General features: G+C 52.6%; 1 protein-coding gene across 1 annotated transcript in view; it reads left to right on the forward strand.

Annotated features, from left to right (window-relative positions):
* The first annotated feature begins 9,150 nt into the window (after positions 1 to 9,150).
* The window catches only part of LRRC69 (leucine rich repeat containing 69), an 87,679-nt gene continuing 76,930 nt past the window's right edge, over positions 9,151 to 19,899 (forward strand). The window contains exons 1-2 of the mRNA XM_063924090.1: positions 9,151 to 9,412; positions 11,551 to 11,677. Of these exons, the coding sequence (XP_063780160.1) occupies positions 9,236 to 9,412; positions 11,551 to 11,677 (304 nt within the window). The 5' untranslated portion in view covers positions 9,151 to 9,235. The remainder of the gene's footprint in view (positions 9,413 to 11,550; positions 11,678 to 19,899) is intronic.

Raw genomic sequence — 19,899 nt, forward strand, 5'->3', positions numbered from 1 at the left:
ATTAACAGATAAGGGGAGAGCTCTCCCATAAACACAGACAGATAGAAACATCAGTAACAACAGAGCACATTTGTTAACTAAAAGTCGAATTGAACATATGTTAATGGGAAGAGTAAACAACCCTGTGATGGCGAATAGCTGTGTTAGGGGAGACGTTTACTCAGTGGCGTATGAAATAAGTTTATCCTATTTCGGTGAAGATGCTCTCACCCTCAAGAGTATGTAGGGTACTAGACTAAAGAATGAAGTCAAAGAATAGGGGCGCCCGAGGGCGATAAGATAGAAGTAGAAAGATGTGTGGGACAAGAAGGGGAAAGGGTAAGAGAAGAACAGAGGGGGGAAGTAATGTCGAGGGAGAGGGGGGGGGGGGGGGATTACCACTAATAAGGTTAAGGGCTGTTGCGAAGAAAAATTTCAGTTGCTTTCCAAGGGAGTGGCTAGGTATGTCTGGGAGGTCTTGTATTCCAACCAAGGGGCCCATGTGGTTTCGAATTCACTAGATTTGCCTGTCGATGAGAGGAACAGATCCTCCATTCTCATAAAATAGTTCAACTTAGTGAACCATGTACGTTTCGTGGGAGGAATTTGGGATCTCCACCTGGTTGGAATCACAGCACGTGCTGCATTGCTTAAGTGTCGCAATAAGGAGTGTTTGTGTTGAGATAGCGGGATTGTTGAGTGGTTGATTAGCCAGAATGCCGGGTCATGTGGGATTTGGGTTTTAAGGATGGATTGGGAGGTGTGTATAACTTCCTGCCAAAAAGGCTGTATTAGTGGACATGTCCACCAAATATGTAGAAGGGTGCCAGAGGGGGAGGAGCAGCGCCAACAGAGTGCCGACGAGGCGGGATACATAGCGTGGAGCAGGGAGGGGTGCCTATACCATCTTGTCATAACTTTATATTGGGTCTCTCTTATTTGGACACAAACGGAGCTTGTGTGGGTTTTTAGGCATATTTTCTCCCAATCTCTACACGACAGAGAGATGCCCAGGTCTCTCTCCCAGGCTACTGCGTAGGAAGGAGCTTCAGAAGGTAGGGCATGACCGAGAATCTTGTAGAGAGTGGAAATAGCATGAGTCGGGTCTTGGATGGCAACACAAAGTTTCTCGAAGAGGGTCATCTCCCTAGCGGCTTTCTGTAATCTAGAGCTAGATGTCAAGAAATGTCTTATTTGCAGGAATTTCCAGAAGTCCTGTTGGGGGATGTCCCATCTTGCCCTAAGCTCTGAGAACTGCTTAACTCCCGCTGATGATACCATCTGGCCGACCCTGAACAAACCTGACAGTGCCCACTGTGAGAAGTGGGCTGGGTTGATTCCCGGAGCAAATTCAGGGTTGGCCAGGAAGGATGTCAGGGGACCAAATTTAGAGGAGATGTAGGGTTGAGTTCGCAATGATTTCCAAGTAGCAAGTGTAGGAGTAATGGTGGGGTGAGGGCTGAGCAGTTTGGGGGGGGAAGGTAGCCAAGGGAATATTTCTGGAAATTGGTGAACGTACAGGCCCTCCAACTTTACCCATTGTTTAAGTTCTCGGTATCTCGTCCAATCTATAATTCTATTCAGATGAATGGCTTGGTAATAATTTTTTATATCGGGGAGCTGGAGACCTCCCCTTACAATCGGTTTTGATATTTGGGAGCGACTGATCCTAGGTCTCCTTCGTTGCCAGACAAATTGTTGGATCAGAGATGAAATAGAACGAAACCAGGTCTCTGGGATTTGGATGGGGAGATTCTGCATTACATATAGTAATTTAGGAAGGGTGTTCATCTTGACTACGTTTATCCTCCCGAACCAGGAAAGGAATTTCATATTCCATCTGGAGTAGTCATTTCGAATCGTTTGCAATAGTGGAAGATAGTTCAGGGAGAATAATTGGGAGTCTTTAGCGCTCAACTTAACACCTAGGTATGTTATGTGGGAAGGCTGCCATGAGAAAGGAAAAGAGTGTTTGAGGGCTGTGACGGAATCTGCAGAGGCCGAAATGTTCAGAGCACTAGATTTATTATAGTTAATTTTAAAATTGGAGAGGTGTCCAAATAGGTCTAGTTCTGTCATTAGGTGCGGGAGGGAGTCAGTAGGGTGAGATATTATGGCTAAGAGGTCGTCGGCAAATAAGGCTAGCTTGTATTCATCATCGCCAACGGTGAGGCCTTTGATAGCCTGGTTAGCCCGAATGGACCTGGCCAATGCCTCAATACATAGTACGAAAATCAAAGGAGATAGTGGGCAGCCCTGCCTGGTACCGTTGGCTATGATGAATGGCTCCGACAGGGTGCCGTTTACACGCACCCTTGCCGTTGGGGAGTCATAAAGGGCCATTATCCAAGTGAGTGCGTTGGGACCTAAGCCTATGTGCTCCAAGATGATTTTCATAAATTTCCAACTGACCCTGTCAAATGCCTTTTCGGCGTCAGTAGAGAGCAAGATGGTGGGGGTAGAACTGTGGGATGCTAGGTGAATAAGATTGAGGATTTTGGTGGTGTTGTCTTTGGCCTCTCGGCCCACCACAAATCCCACCTGGTCGCTATGGACTAAGAGAGGGAGCAGCACGTTAAGTCTGTTTGCCAAAATCTTCGCATAGATTTTCAGGTCTACATTGAGGAGGGAGATGGGTCTGTAGCTAGAGCATGCCGAAGGGTCTTTGCCCTGTTTCGGTATCACCGATACATGGGCCTCAAGGGAGTCACGGGAAAAGTGGGAGCCAGATGAGATTGAATTAAATGCACGGAGCAGGAGAGGGATCAGTCTATCTTTAAACACCTTATAGTATGCGATAGTGAAGCCATGGGGTCCAGGACTTTTCCCCGCTGTCATAGAGGAGATGGCCCGGTCTATCTCTTGGGTAGTGAAGGGGGCTTCTAATGTGCTAAGCTTCGAAGATGGAAGGACAGGGTAGTCGATGGACTTCAGGTAGTCTCTTATTTTTTGGTGTAGGAGACGGGGGTCTGTATCAGGGGATGTGTTCTCTAGATTATAGAGCAAGGAATAGAAGTGTGCGAAACAGGCCCCAATCTCTGGTGATTTAAATTTGGGAGTCCCTCTAGCGTCTTTCACTGAGCCAATAAAAGAGGCCGAGTGTTGGGCTCGTATCGCATGGGCTAGGACCCGGCCCGGTTTGTTGCCCCACTGGTAGTATTTCTGTTTACATTTGTGGATGGAATGGATTATGTTGTTTGAGAGGAGCTTATTCAGCTGGGAGCGGGCTTCTAATAGTTCTACTAGGGTTACATCTGACAGGGACACTTTGTGGGATGTCTCGAGATTGTGAATTTTCTGTAAAAGACCTGTGATCATAGACTGTCTCTGTTTCTTTTTGTGGGTGCCTAGCTGTATCAATTTCCCGCGAAGGACACATTTATGCGCCTCCCAAACGGTGAGATGGGAGACATCACCTGTGACGTTAGTAGCAATGTAATCCTCCAGAGTTTTATCTAAGGCTTCTTTACATAATGTGTCATATAGGAGGGATTCATTGAGTCTCCAGGTCCATTGTTTACGAGATCCGTGTGGGAGGGTCGGGGTTAGGGTCACCGGGGCATGATCAGACCATGTGATCGAGCCAATAGTGGCTTCTATGAGAAGCGGGAGGTGTCTGTGACTGAGGAATAAATAATCAATGCGGGAGTAAACCTTATGGGGATGGGAGTAATAGGAGTAGTCCCGTCCTGAGGGGTTAAGGATTCTCCAGGAGTCGGCCATTTGTTGTGTGTGGATTAAATGTTTGACGCGACGGTATTTAGATGCGACAAATCTAGAGGATTGGGATGAGGTATCAGTATTAGGGTCCATTGTCCAGTTGAAATCGCCACCTAAGACCGCAACACCTTGCATCAAGGAGTCTAGTTTCGGGAGGAAGGAATTAAAGAAGGATAGTTGGGCCTGGTTAGGGGCGTAGATCACTGCAAAGGTGAATGTTTGCTCGGAGATCTTGCAAGTCAATATAAGGAGCCTTCCGGGAGCCACCCTATGTACGCCCACGTCCGAGACATGTAAATCCCTGGAAAAAACAATAGCCACTCCCTTGGATTTGCTACCAGGGGTGTTACTGTAGAACGCTGTTGGAAAGTAGCGGTTGGTGATAGAGGGGTTACGGATCCCAACCTTGAAGTGGGTCTTCTGTACTAATGCCACGTCTGCTTTTTCTGACCTTAACAGACGTAGAAGACTGGATCTCTTCTCCGGAGAGTTGAGTCCACGTGCGTTGAGGGACAGTACTTTAATCTTCCCCGGGGTACTCATGGTGGAATGAAGTAGAACACGTTCCTAGAAGCCTCAAAGTGGAGGGAGGGGGAGGGGGGAGAAAGAAGAGTAAGCATGGAAAAAGAAAAAAAAGAGAAAAGAGTACAAAAACAATGTAATAACATCAGCAAAAGACCCGCAGGAGAGAGACTGAACCGTAATCCCGTCAGTCTCCCCACCGACAAATAGTCAAAGGCGGGTATCATAGGGGGGAATGGGGGTGAACCGCTACCCGAACCATAATAACAGCAATAACATGTTTAACTGACACAGGGAGAAAAGGGGAGGAGTAAAAAGGGTAGGTGGCCAGGGGAGGGACAGGGACAGCAGTCAGGTCCGCTGCCCCCTCCCTCCGCCGGTCACCCTATGCAGGAATGTTAACTATTTATCATAGACCTCCTTAAACAACTGGAAAATGACACGAAGCCTCGTCGTGTCCCACTCGAGAGTGGAAACCACCCTCCTACAGCACTTTACCCGCATACATTTCTGTTGGAGGGAAAATCAATAACAATCAGAAAGTTCTTTTACAGCTAGGTGGTCTTGGAAGAGGCTGTAGTTGACTGGGATCTCCTCCCAGTGCTTCGAACCTCTTGCCATGGTTCCCCGTTAGAAGCCCGTTTAGGGGGAGGTATATCTGAAAGAGGAAATTCCCAGTCCGGTATGGACAGCGTTGGGAGGCCCAAGGAGGAACAGAAGGGAGTGAGGCTTGTGTGGGAAGACAGGGTGTACCATTTCCCCGAGGAGCAGGCTTGAAGGTGGAAGGGAAATCCCCAGCGGTAGCGAATCTGACGTTTCCGTAGCTCGTCTGTCAGGGGCTTTAGGGATTTCCGCTGCTGGAGTGTATACCAGGATAGGTCTTGGTAGAGGCTTATGGAGCTGCCAGCAAATGCATATTTAATTTTTTTTTATTTTTATGTTTTCAAATTGAGACCCAGAAGAATTAATTGGGCTTCTGCTATTTCCAGCACTAATGGATTTAGGGAAAACTGGAGATTAAAGCTGGGTACACGCTAAGCAATATACCGTTCCGTTGTGGATTGGAACAATATATTGTACGGATCTTGGACTGTGTACGCCAGAATGCGCTTGCAGGGCGGTCATTCATCACATCTTCCTATCTGATGTGCTGCACGTCAGATGGAGTGTTTTAACCTCTTAACTGATTTATTTCGCAAAAAAATGCTCCGAAATTGTTTTTTTTTTTTTTTTAAGAGTGAATTAGGTGAAGAACATGAATTTAACCCTATCACAAATGATTTTCGTTAAAAAAAATTAAATAAATTTACATTTTTTTTTCAAACATCAATTGGTAACATCGTGACAATCGGAACATCGGGAACATTGCGGCTTTCATTTTAAAGCTGGGACAGCCTCCAGGTATACAGGGGGGAGTCTGGGGGTGGCCTGGCAGGGTTAATTTACCCATCCCCCCTCCCCACCCCCCTGCATACCTGGGGCTGTCCTGGCTTTCAAAATGAAAGCCGCAATGTTTCTGATGTGCTGATGGTCGCGATGTTCCCGATTCATGTTTGTTTGGAAAAAAAATTATTTAAAAAAAATAAAAAAATTAAAGATAGATTATTTTTATTTATATATATATACAGGTTGAGTCTCCCTTATCCAAAATGCTTGGGACCAGAGGTATTTTGGATATGGGATTTTTCCGTATCTTGGAATAATTGCATACCATAATGAGATATGAAGGTGATGGGACCTAAGGGGCCCTACACACTCGGCGATGCGCCGCCGAGGTACCCGACGGCCGATACGGCCGACGAGCGACCCGGCGGCGGGGGGGGCAGTGACGGGGGGAGTGAAGTTTCTTCACTCCCCCCGTCACCCGGCTGCATTGAAGTGCAGGCAAATATGGACGAGATCGTCCATATTGGCCTGCATGCACAGCCGACGGGAGATCAGCGATGAACGAGCGCGGGGCCGCGCATCGTTCATCGCTGGAGTCTCCACACTGAAAGATATGAACGAGTTCTCGTTCATTTATGAACGAGATCGTTCATATCTTTCAGAATATCGGCAAATGTGTAGGGCCTATAAGTCTAAGCACAGAATGCATTTATGTTTCATATACACCTTATACACACAGCCTGAAGGTCATTTTAGCCAATATTTTTTATAACTTTGTGCATTAAACAAAGTGTATCTACATTCACACAATTCATTTATGTTTCATATACACCTTATACACACAGCCTGAAGGTAATTTAATACAATATTTTTAATAACTTTGTGTATTAAACAAAATTTGTGTACATTGAGCCATCAAAAAACAAAGGTTTCACTATCTCACTCAAAAAAGTCCGTATTTCGGAATATTCCGTATTTCGGAATATTTGGATATGGGATACTCAACCTGTATATATATAATTTATATTTTAAACTAAAATCATTTGGGATAGGGTTAAATTCATGTTCTTCACCTAATTCACTCATAAAAAAACCTGACCATTTCAGAGCGGTTTTTGGCTAAATAAATCGTCAGTTAAGTGGTTAAATACCGGCACCTACACAGCCCAACCTTCACAAAATCACTGGGTTTCCTTTTTAATGCAGAAATTACCAGTTTCAAACAATATTTATCCCTTTACCAGAATTTGGCATTTAGAATTGTGCTCTTTGGAGGAGTGAGGCCTCAGCTTGACATTCATAAACATAAGAGATAATGAGAGGATTGGAGTTCTGCACAATCACCCTTTCTGCAGCAGTGCCATCGTCTGATAATTTATGGATCCAGGGGTAGACTGGGAACTTTAATTGGCCCTGGAGAAAAATCTGAATGTGAACAGGACTAAAGCAATTATAGGGGGGACCAATGCACATTTTCCCTAGCTAATATAGGGCCTAATTCAGACCTGATCACAGCAGCAAAATTGTTCTCTAATGGGCAAAACCATGTGCACTGCAGTGCACATGGTTTTGCCCATTAGAGAACACTTTTCCCAGCAGATATAACATCTGCAGAGAAAGTTAGATTTGGGTGGGATGTGTTCAAACTGAAATCTAAATTGCAGTGTAAAAATAAAGCAGCCAGTATTTACCCTGCACAGAAACAATATAACCCACCCAAATCTAACTCTCTCTCTGCAAATGTTTTATCTGCCCTTCCACTGCAGTGCACATGGTTTTGCCCATTAGCTAACAAATTTGCTGCTGCGATCAGATCTGAATTACCCCCATGGTTTTGCCTATTTGCCAACAAATTTGCTGCCCTTAGGGCCTAATTCAGTCCTGATCGTAGCCGTGCAAAATTTTGCACGGCTACGATCAGCCACCCTGACATGCGGGGGGAAGCCCAGCACAGGGCTAGTCCGTCCTGTATGTCTGGCCCTCCGCCGCCACACGGGTGCGTCCCTACCTGTCCCGGGTCGCAGCGGCTGCGTGTGATCTCATACAGCCGCCGTGGCCCGCCCCCCGCATGGTCTGGGCATGCCTGCGTTGCCTGGACCGTGCCCCCAAAATGGGTGAACGCCGACGGCCTGCCCCGGTTCACACTGCGCCTGACCCGGGAATTACTTGGGAATAACCCTTCTTATAACTGGTACTGAATTACCGGCTCAGGCGACCCGGGAATTCATCCATGTCCCTCTTCACACCGCACAGCGACCTGTGTCGACCTGCCAATATACTGTGTTGAAACCGGTTTATTTGTGCGTTGTGAAATGGGTATAATAGGGATACACACTTGGCAAGCAACTTTTTTTTCCCCCACCATGTATGGTTACTGGACACACATGTACAAAGTAGTATGGTGTAAATTATGCAGCTAGTGACCATTGTGTATCCCGGGATATAGAAATTAGATACTTATAAACCCCAGGTCCTTATTGCGGGCAACTTAAGACCTACACACTGGGGTTCCCTTGGAGAAGATGCACCTCTTTAGTCTGTAGGCAGTGGCACAGGCTATGATGCAGACTGGTGATGCTGGCAGAGACATCAGAAACAGTGCCCAGCACACTGACCGTACTCTCTTAACATCAGTAAAACATCACACACCCTCCCGCCTTTGGTGGAAAAAACCACTGACTGCAGTGCTGACCAAAATACAGATGGCATCTACATACCCTCCAACATGACCAGCCCCACTAGGTACAAAATGCTGTTTCTGGACTTCCCTCTTAATTTATTATTGCAATCACCTGTGAAGAAACCACTTTCTTATCATTTAACTAGTTCAACACAGATGATGGAAATCATAAATTAAGAGAGAAGTCCAGGAACAGCATTTTGTGGGCGTGTCATGTTGGAGGGTCTGCATCTATGTGACCGAGATGGGAAAACAAATGCAATTAACTTTAGCCAGGAGAGGCTCTAAAACCTGTGTGAAAACATAATTAACCTGTAAATTGCCAAACGGACAGAAACCTTCACTATACTTGATTGATCTATGCAGCACCAGTACACAGGGCCAGAAAATGTCTGTAGAATTAACCTGCATTCTGCCCATAATGGTAGAAACCTTCATTGTTACTATAAATTGTCAGGATGCATTGGAATAACCATTTTTTATTGTTGGATTAACCTGTACAGTTCCAGAATATGCCTGCAATGACAGTGTGGAAGCCAATCAGAATGCAGCTCTCGCGCTCTAATTTGCTGCCTGACAGGTAATGCAGCCAGTCACCCCTGTGGAAACCAGTGTTATCCCCTGTTAAGACTTAAGAGTCAGACAAGGGATTCATACTTTGCGGTGGCAGGCACCCACCGAGTAACAGGTTTTGCATTCTATTTATACATTTTCAGCAACGTTCTGTGATAACAAATAATGGTTCTTTCAAAACTATTAATAAAAGTTACTGCATGAATATTATAGTACGTGGGTATTTGTAACGTGGACGTAGTTAAGGGCATTTGCCAGTACTTGAGATGGCCGCACTGGCGCATTACGCGCCCTACGCCATCGCTATGGTGACCGGCTCCGCGTCCTGCTCCTGCACCGGCGTGCTGGGGAGAGAAAAGAGTGCAGCCGGGGCACATGGCTGATGTCTTAGTACTGCGGGCTCTCCGGGGTAAGGCCAGGAGCCTGAACCTGAGCGGGAAGAAGCTGCAGCGGGTTCCCGGGGCTGTGGGTCAGCTCATCCAGCTAACTGCCCTACAGCTGAAGAATAACTTGCTGTGCCAACTGCCCGCAGAGGTGGCAGCACTGAGCAACGTAAGGGGGATCTCTGTTATGCGGCTGCTGGTACTTTGCCTTAGCTATACCACACTTACCCAGCAACAAGGGGCTAGTGCCAGATGCTGTTACTGTAATATTTTCATGTGCCCTAGCTATCCCACACTTCACACCTACCCAGCAACAAGGGTCTATAAGTTATACCAGCTGCTGGTAATGTAATATATATGTGCCCTGGCTATCCCACACTGCACACTTACCTGATAACAAGGGGCTATAGGCTATTGCCAGCTGCTGGTACTATAATATAGTCATGTGCCTTAGCTATCCCACACTGCACACTTACCTAGCAACAAGGGTCTATAGGCCAGTGCCAGCTGCTGGTACTGTAATATACAGTAGTCATGTGCCCTGGCTATCCCACACTGCACACTTACCCAATAACAAGGGTCTATAGGCTAGTACCAGCAGCTGGTACTATAATATAGTCATGTGCCCTGGCTATCTCACACTGCACACTTACCTGATAACAAGGGGCTATAGGCCAGTGCCTGCTGCTGGTACTGTAATATAGTCATGTGCCCTGGCTATCTCACACTGCACATTTACCTGATAACAAGGGGCTATAGGCCAGTGCCTGCTGCTGGTACTGTAATATACAGTAGTCATGTGCCCTGGCTATCCCACACTGCACACTTACCTGATAACAAGGGGCTATAGGCCAGTGCCAGCTGCTGGTACTGTAATATACAGCAGTCATGTGCCCTGGCAATCCCACACTGCACACTTTCCCAATAACAAGGGTCTATAGGCCAGTGCCAGCTGCTGGTACTGTAATATACAGTAGTCATGTGCCCTGGCTATCTCACACTGCACACTTACCTGATAACAAGGGGCTATAGGCCAGTGCCTGCTGCTGGTACTGTAATATACAGCAGTCGTGTGCCCTGGCTATCCCACACTGCACACTTACCCAATAACAAGGGTCTATAGGCTAGTACCAGCAGCTGGTACTATAATATAGTCATGTGCCCTGGCTATCTCACACTGCACACTTACCTGATAACAAGGGGCTATAGGCCAGTGCCTGCTGCTGGTACTGTAATATACAGCAGTCGTGTGCCCTGGCTATCCCACACTGCACACTTACCTGATAACAAGGGGCTATAGGCCAGTGCCAGCTGCTGGTACTGTAATATACAGTAGTCATGTGCCCTGGCTATCCCACACTGCACTCTTACCTGATAACAAGGGGCTATAGGCCAGTGCCAGCTGCTGGTACTGTAATATACAGTAGTCATGTGCCCTGGCTATCCCACACTGCACACTTACCTGATAACAAGGGGCTATAGGCCAGTGTCAGCTGCTGGTACTGTAATATACAGTAGTCATGTGCCCTGGCTATCCCACACTGCACTCTTACCTGATAACAAGGGGCTATAGGCCAGTGCCAGCTGCTGGTACTGTAATATACAGTAGTCATGTGCCCTGGCTATCCCACACTGCACACTTACCCAATAACAAGGGTCTATAGGCTAGTACCAGCAGCTGGTACTATAATATAGTCATGTGCCCTGGCTATCCCACACTGCACTCTTACCTGATAACAAGGGGCTATAGGCCAGTGCCAGCTGCTGGTACTGTAATATACAGTAGTCATGTGCCCTGGCAATCCCACACTGCACACTTTCCCAATAACCAGGGTCTATAGGCTAGTGCCAGCTGCTGGTACTGTAATATAGTAATTTCCGCCACAAACTGTAAATATAGTTTAATGCTAAATCTATGTTTTTAAGGGATCTGGTATGGAATACTGGCGGTCGGGATCCTGGTGGTTAGGAGACCGACACCGGAATCTTGACAGCCGGTCTCCCTGAGGCGAGCACCGCCATGCTTTGGGCCCGGTGGAGAGCTTCTCTTGCCACACTATTATATTCCCCTTCGGGTGGTGGTGTGGAACACCACCCGAGTGGGAATAAGGAGAATTGGTTGGCATTCCGACTGCCGGCATTTCCCCGGCTGTCGGGATTCCGCTGTCGGTATCCTGAACGTCGGGATCCCGACAGCCGGTAAATTATCTGCATCCCGTTTTTAAGGATGTCTGTATAAACGTGTAACTTCTTACTAGGGTTATTGCTGGTGTTGCTGTTATCTGATAACACAATATCTATTCACAGCTGACAGTCTTAAACTTGGGGAACAACAACTTTATGAAGGTCCCAGAAGAGCTGAAGCATCTACATTCCCTGCGGACGCTGCACATGTTTGGGAACAAGATCAGTGAAATACCAGCGGATGTATTTGGTAAGTGCTAATATAGAACATTTCTAGCTTTTATACTGTATAGTGTTACTTACTGACTGGTATATTGGGGGTCATTCCGAGTTGTTCGCTCGGTAAAAATCTTCGCATCGCAGCGATTTTCCGCTTAATGCGCATGCGCAATGTCCGCACTGCGACTGCGCCAAGTAAATTTGCTATGCACTTAGGAATTTTACTCACGACATTTTCTTCGTTCTGGCGATCGTAATGTGATTGACAGGAAATGGGTGTTACTGGGCGGAAACAGGCCGTTTTATGGGCGTGTGGGAAAAAACGCTACCGTTTCCGGAAAAAACGCAGGAGTGGCTGGAGAAACGGGGGAGTGTCTGGGCGAACGCTGGGTGTGTTTGTGACGTCAAACCAGGAACGACAAGCAGTGAAATGATCGCAGATGCCGAGTAAGTCTGAAGCTACTCAGAAACTGCTACGAGGTGTGTAATCGCAATATTGCGAATACATCGTTCGCAATTTTAAGATGCTAAGATTCACTCCCAGTAGGCGGCGGCTTAGCATGAGCAAATCTGCTAAAATTCACTTGCGAGCGAACAACTCGGAATGACCCCCATTGTTGCTGATGTATTGATAAAACAACCCCACAGATCAGTCTTCTGAGATGGTCAACCTGTATTAGCTCAACATGAGAATGTCAACATGGTCATTATATGGAACATGTCGACAATATATTTTATACCTAATGGTAACCCTAATGTGGACCACCCTCTCCTGCAGCAAATCCTTCACTCCATTGGTCTGCGTGATGCTGCCCTCTCCTGGCTGTTTTAGGTTGGGTTTGGTTGGGGCGGGAGGGAAGGGGTGTAGGGGCAAGATATAATCTCAGTTTGGCGCCCCTAGCTTCCTAGAACACTGTGGCCGGAAGGGAAATATACACTGGTGACGAGGGGGGCAACTCACACATTGGTGAGTTGGGGGCATGGAAACATATGCACTGTGGCCAGGGGGAAGTACATGGAGGCATGCACACTGGTGGCTGGTGGGCTGGAGAAATACACACTGGTGGCTGGGGGGCAGGAGGCATACACACTGGTGGCTGGGGGGCTGGACACATACACACTGGTGGCTAGGGTCTGGACACATACACACTGGTGGCTGGGGGGCTGGAGACATACCTACTGGTGGCTGGGGGGCTGGAGACATACACACTGGTGGCTGGGGGGCAGGAGACATACACACTGGTGGCTGGGGGGCTGGAGACATACACACCGGTGACTGGGGGGCTGGAGACATACACACCGGTGGCTGGGGGGCTGGAGACATACACACCGGTGGCTGGGGGGCTGGAGACATACACACCGGTGGCTGGGGGGCTGGAGACATACACACCGGTGACTGGGGCGCTGAAGACATACCCACTGGTGGCTGGGGGGCTGGAGACATACACACTGGTGGCTGGGGGGCTGGAGACATACACACTGGTGGCTGGGGGGCTGGAGACATACACACTGGTGGCTGGGGGGCTGGAGACATACACACTGGTGGCTGGGGGGCTGGAGACATACACACTGGTGGCTGGGGGGCTGGACACATACACACTGGTGGCTGGGAGGCTGGACACATACACACTGGTGGTTGCGGGGCTGGACACATACACACTGGTGGTTGGGGGGCTGGACACATACACACTGGTGGCTGGACACATACACACTGGTGGCTTGGAGGCTGGACACATACACACTGGTGGCTGGTGGGCTGGACATATACACACTGGTGGCTGGGGGGCTGGAGACATACACACTGGTGGCTGGGGGGCTGGAGACATACACACTGGTGGCTGGGGGGATGGAGACATACACACTGGTGGCTGGGGGGCTGGAGACATACACACTGGTGGCTGGGGGGCTGGAGACATACACACTGGTGGCTGGGGGGCTGGAGACATACACACTGGTGGCTGGGGGGATGGAGAAATACACACTGGTGGCTGGGGGGCTGGAGAAATACACACTGGTGGCTGGGGGGCTGGACACATACACACTGGTGGCTGGACACATACACACTGGTGGCTGGGGGTCTGGACACATACACACTGGTGGCTGGGGGGCTGGACATATACACACTGGTGGCTGGGGGGCTGGAGACATACACACTGGTGGCTGGGGGGATGGAGACATACACACTGGTGGCTGGGGGGCTGGACACATACACACTGCTGGCTGGCTGGGGGGCTGGAAACATACACACTGGTAGCTGGGGGGCAGGACACATACAGACTGGTAGCTGGGGGGCTGGACACATACACACTGGTGGCTGGTGGGCTGGACACATACACACTAGTGACTGGTGGGCTGGACACACACACACTGGTGGCTGGGGGTCTGGACACATACACACTGGTGGCTGGGGGTCTGGACACATACACACTGGTGGCTGGGGGGCTGGAGACATACCCACTGGTGGCTGGGGGGCTGGAGACATACACACTGGTGGCTGGGGGGCAGGAGACATACACACTGGTGGCTGGGGGGCTGGAGACATACACACCGGTGACTGGGGGGCTGGAGACATACACACCGGTGACTGGGGGGCTGGAGACATACACACCGGTGGCTGGGGGGCTGGAGACATACACACCGGTGGCTGGGGGGCTGGAGACATACACACCGGTGGCTGGGGGGCTGGAGACATACACACCGGTGGCTGGGGGGCTGGAGACATACACACCGGTGGCTGGGGGGCTGGAGACATACACACCGGTGGCTGGGGGGCTGGAGACATACACACCGGTGGCTGGGGGGCTGGAGACATACACACCGGTGGCTGGGGGGCTGGAGACATATGGCTGGGGGGCTGGAGACATACACACCGGTGTCTGGGGGCTGGAGACATACACACCGGTGTCTGGGGGCTGGAGACATACACACCGGTGACTGGGGGGCTGGAGACATACCCACTGGTGGCTGGGGGGCTGGAGACATACCCACTGGTGGCTGGGGGGCTGGAGACATACACACTGGTGGCTGGGGGGCTGGAGACATACACACTGGTGGCTGGGGGGCTGGAGACATACACACTGGTGGCTGGGGGGCTGGAGACATACACACTGGTGGCTGGGGGGCTGGAGACATACACACTGGTGGCTAAGGGGCTGGAGACATACACACTGGTGGCTAAGGGGCTGGAGACATACACACTGGTGGCTGGGGGGCTGGAGACATACACACTGGTGGCTGGGGGGCTGGAGACATACACACCGGTGGCTGGGGGGCTGGAGACATATGGCTGGGGGGCTGGAGACATACACACCGGTGTCTGGGGGCTGGAGACATACACACCGGTGACTGGGGGGCTGGAGACATACCCACTGGTGGCTGGGGGGCTGGAGACATACACACTGGTGGCTGGGGGGCTGGACATATACACACTGGTGGCTGGGGGGCTGGAGACATACACACTGGTGGCTGGGGGGATGGAGACATACACACTGCTGGGGGGCTGGACACATACATACTGCTGGCTGGCTGGGGGGCTGGAAACATACACACTGGTAGCTGGGGGGCAGGACACATACAGACTGGTAGCTGGGGGGCAGGACACATACAGACTGGTAGCTGGGGGGCTGGACACATACACGCTGGTGGGCTGGACACATACACACTAGTGACTGGTGGGCTGGACACACACACACTGGTGGCTGGGGGTCTGGACACATACACACTGGTGGCTGGGGGTCTGGACACACACACTGGTGGCTGGGGGGCTGGACACATACCCACTGGTGGCTGGGGGGCTGGAGACATACACACTGGTGGCTGGGGGGCAGGAGACATACACACTGGTGGCTGGGGGGCTGGAGACATACACACCGGTGACTGGGGGGCTGGAGACATACACACCGGTGACTGGGGGGCTGGAGACATACACACCGGTGACTGGGGGGCTGGAGACATACACACCGGTGGCTGGGGGGCTGGAGACATACACACCGGTGGCTGGGGGGCTGGAGACATACACACCGGTGGCTGGGGGGCTGGAGACATACACACCGGTGGCTGGGGGGCTGGAGACATACACACCGGTGGCTGGGGGGCTGGAGACATACACACCGGTGGCTGGGGGGCTGGAGACATACACACCGGTGGCTGGGGGGCTGGAGACATATGGCTGGGGGGCTGGAGACATACACACCGGTGTCTGGGGGCTGGAGACATACACACCGGTGACTGGGGGGCTGGAGACATACCCACTGGTGGCTGGGGGGCTGGAGACATACCCGCTGGTGGCTGGGGGGCTGGAGACATACACACTGGTGGCTGGGGGGCTGGAGACATACACACTGGTGGCTGGGGGGCTGGAGACATACACACTGGTGGCTGGGGGGCTGGAGACATACACACTGGTGGCTGGGGTGCTGGAGACATACACACTGGTGGCTGGGGGGCTGGAGACATACACACTGGTGGCTAAGGGGCTGGAGACATACACACTGGTGGCTAAGGGGCTGGAGACATACACACTGGTGGCTGGGGGGCTGGAGACATACACACTGGTGGCTGGGGGGCTGGAGACATACACACTGGTGGCTGGGGGGCTGGAGACATACACACCGGTGGCTGGGGGGCTGGAGACATATGGCTGGGGGGCTGGAGACATACACACCGGTGTCTGGGGGCTGGAGACATACACACCGGTGACTGGGGGGCTGGAGACATACCCACTGGTGGCTGGGGGGCTGGAGACATACACACTGGTGGCTGGGGGGCTGGACATATACACACTGGTGGCTGGGGGGCTGGAGACATACACACTGGTGGCTGGGGGGATGGAGACATACACACTGGTGGCTGGGGGGCTGGACACATACACACTGCTGGCTGGCTGGGGGGCTGGAAACATACACACTGGTAGCTGGGGGGCAGGACACATACAGACTGGTAGCTGGGGGGCAGGACACATACAGACTGGTAGTTGGGGGGCTGGACACATACACACTGGTGGCTGGTGGGCTGGACACATACACACTAGTGACTGGTGGGCTGGACACACACACACTGGTGGCTGGGGGTCTGGACACATACACACTGGTGGCTGGGGGTCTGGACACATACACACTGGTGGCTGGGGGGCTGGAGACATACCCACTGGTGGCTGGGGGGCTGGAGACATACACACTGGTGGCTGGGGGGCAGGAGACATACACACTGGTGGCTGGGGGGCTGGAGACATACACACCGGTGACTGGGGGGCTGGAGACATACACACCGGTGGCTGGGGGGCTGGAGACATACACACCGGTGGCTGGGGGGCTGGAGACATACACACCGGTGGCTGGGGGGCTGGAGACATACACACCGGTGGCTGGGGGGCTGGAGACATACACACCGGTGGCTGGGGGGCTGGAGACATATGGCTGGGGGGCTGGAGACATACACACCGGTGTCTGGGGGCTGGAGACATACACACCGGTGACTGGGGGGCTGGAGACATACCCACTGGTGGCTGGGGGGCTGGAGACATACCCACTGGTGGCTGGGGGGCTGGAGACATACACACTGGTGGCTGGGGGGCTGGAGACATACACACTGGTGGCTGGGGGGCTGGAGACATACACACTGGTGGCTGGGGGGCTGGAGACATACTCACTGGTGGCTGGGGGGCTGGAGACATACACACTGGTGGCTAAGGGGCTGGAGACATACACACTGGTGGCTGGGGGGCTGGAGACATACACACTGGTGGCTGGGGGGCTGGAGACATACACACCGGTGGCTGGGGGGCTGGAGACATATGGCTGGGGGGCTGGAGACATACACACCGGTGTCTGGGGGCTGGAGACATACACACCGGTGACTGGGGGGCTGGAGACATACCCACTGGTGGCTGGGGGGCTGGAGACATACACACTGGTGGCTGGGGGGCTGGACATATACACACTGGTGGCTGGGGGGCTGGAGACATACACACTGGTGGCTGGGGGGATGGAGACATACACACTGGTGGCTGGGGGGCTGGACACATACACACTGCTGGCTGGCTGGGGGGCTGGAAACATACACACTGGTAGCTGGGGGGCAGGACACATACAGACTGGTAGCTGGGGGGCAGGACACATACAGACTGGTAGCTGGGGGGCTGGACACATACACACTGGTGGCTGGTGGGCTGGACACATACACACTAGTGACTGGTGGGCTGGACACACACACACTGGTGGCTGGGGGTCTGGACACATACACACTGGTGGCTGGGGGTCTGGACACATACACACTGGTGGCTGGGGGGCTGGAGACATACCCACTGGTGGCTGGGGGGCTGGAGACATACACACTGGTGGCTGGGGGGCAGGAGACATACACACTGGTGGCTGGGGGGCTGGAGACATACACACCGGTGACTGGGGGGCTGGAGACATACACACCGGTGACTGGGGGGCTGGAGACATACACACCGGTGGCTGGGGGGCTGGAGACATACACACCGGTGGCTGGGGGGCTGGAGACATACACACCGGTGGCTGGGGGGCTGGAGACATACACACCGGTGGCTGGGGGGCTGGAGACATACACACCGGTGGCTGGGGGGCTGGAGACATACACACCGGTGGCTGGGGGGCTGGAGACATACACACCGGTGGCTGGGGGGCTGGAGACATACACACCGGTGGCTGGGGGGCTGGAGACATACACACCGATGGCTGGGGGGCTGGAGACATACACACCGGTGACTGGGGGGCTGGAGACATACCCACTGGTGGCTGGGGGGCTGGAGACATACACACTGGTGGCTGGGGGGCTGGAGACATACACACTGGTGGCTGGGGGGCTGGAGACATACACACTGGTGGCTGGGGTGATGGAGACATACACACTGGTGGCTGGGGGGCTGGAGACATACACACTGGTGGCTAAGGGGCTGGAGACATACACACTGGTGGCTAAGGGGCTGGAGACATACACACTGGTGGCTGGGGGGCTGGAGACATACACACTGGTGGCTGGGGGGCTGGAGACATACACACCGGTGGCTGGGGGGCTGGAGACATATGGCTGGGGGGCTGGAGACATACACACCGGTGTCTGGGGGCTGGAGACATACACACCGGTGACTGGGGGGGCTGGAGACATACCCACTGGTGGCTGGGGGGCTGGAGACATACACACTGGTGGCTGGGGGGCTGGACATATACACACTGGTGGCTGGGGGGCTGGAGACATACACACTGGTGGCTGGGGGGATGGAGACATACACACTGGTGGCTGGGGGGCTGGACACATACACACTGCTGGCTGGCTGGGGGGCTGGAAACATACACACTGGTAGCTGGGGGGCAGGACACATACAGACTGGTAGCTGGGGGGCAGGACACATACAGACTGGTAGCTGGGGGGCAGGACACATACAGACTGGTAGTTGGGGGGCTGGACACATACACACTGGTGGCTGGTGGGCTGGACACATACACACTAGTGACTGGTGGGCTGGACACACACACACACTGGTGGCTGGGGGTCTGGACACATACACACTGGTGGCTGGGGGTCTGGACACATACACACTGGTGGCTGGGGGGCTGGAGACATACCCACTGGTGGCTGGGGGGCTGGAGACATACACACTGGTGGCTGGGGGGCAGGAGACATACACACTGGTGGCTGGGGGGCTGGAGACATACACACCGGTGACTGGGGGGCTGGAGACATACACACCGGTGACTGGGGGGCTGGAGACATACACACCGGTGACTGGGGGGCTGGAGACATACACACCGGTGGCTGGGGGGCTGGAGACATACACACCGGTGGCTGGGGGGCTGGAGACATACACACCAGTGGCTGGGGGGCTGGAGACATACACACCGGTGACTGGGGGGCTGGAGACATACCCTCTGGTGGCTGGGGGGCTGGAGACATACACACTGGTGGCTGGGGGGCTGGAGACATACACACTGGTGGCTGGGGGGCTGGAGACATACACACTGGTGGCTGGGGGGCTGGACATATACACACTGGTGGCTGGGGGGCTGGAGACATACACACTGATGGCTGGGGGGCTGGAGACATACACACTGGTGGCTGGGGGGCTGGAGACATACACACTGGTGGCTGGGGGGATGGAGACATACACACTGGTGGCTGGGGGTCTGGACACATACACACTGGTGGCTGGGGGTCTGGACACATACACACTGGTGGCTGGGGGGCTGGACATATACACACTGGTGGCTGGGGGGCTGGAGACATACACACTGG

This window comes from Pseudophryne corroboree, chromosome 5, assembly GCF_028390025.1.
Source record: "Pseudophryne corroboree isolate aPseCor3 chromosome 5, aPseCor3.hap2, whole genome shotgun sequence".
NCBI lineage: Eukaryota > Metazoa > Chordata > Amphibia > Anura > Myobatrachidae > Pseudophryne > Pseudophryne corroboree.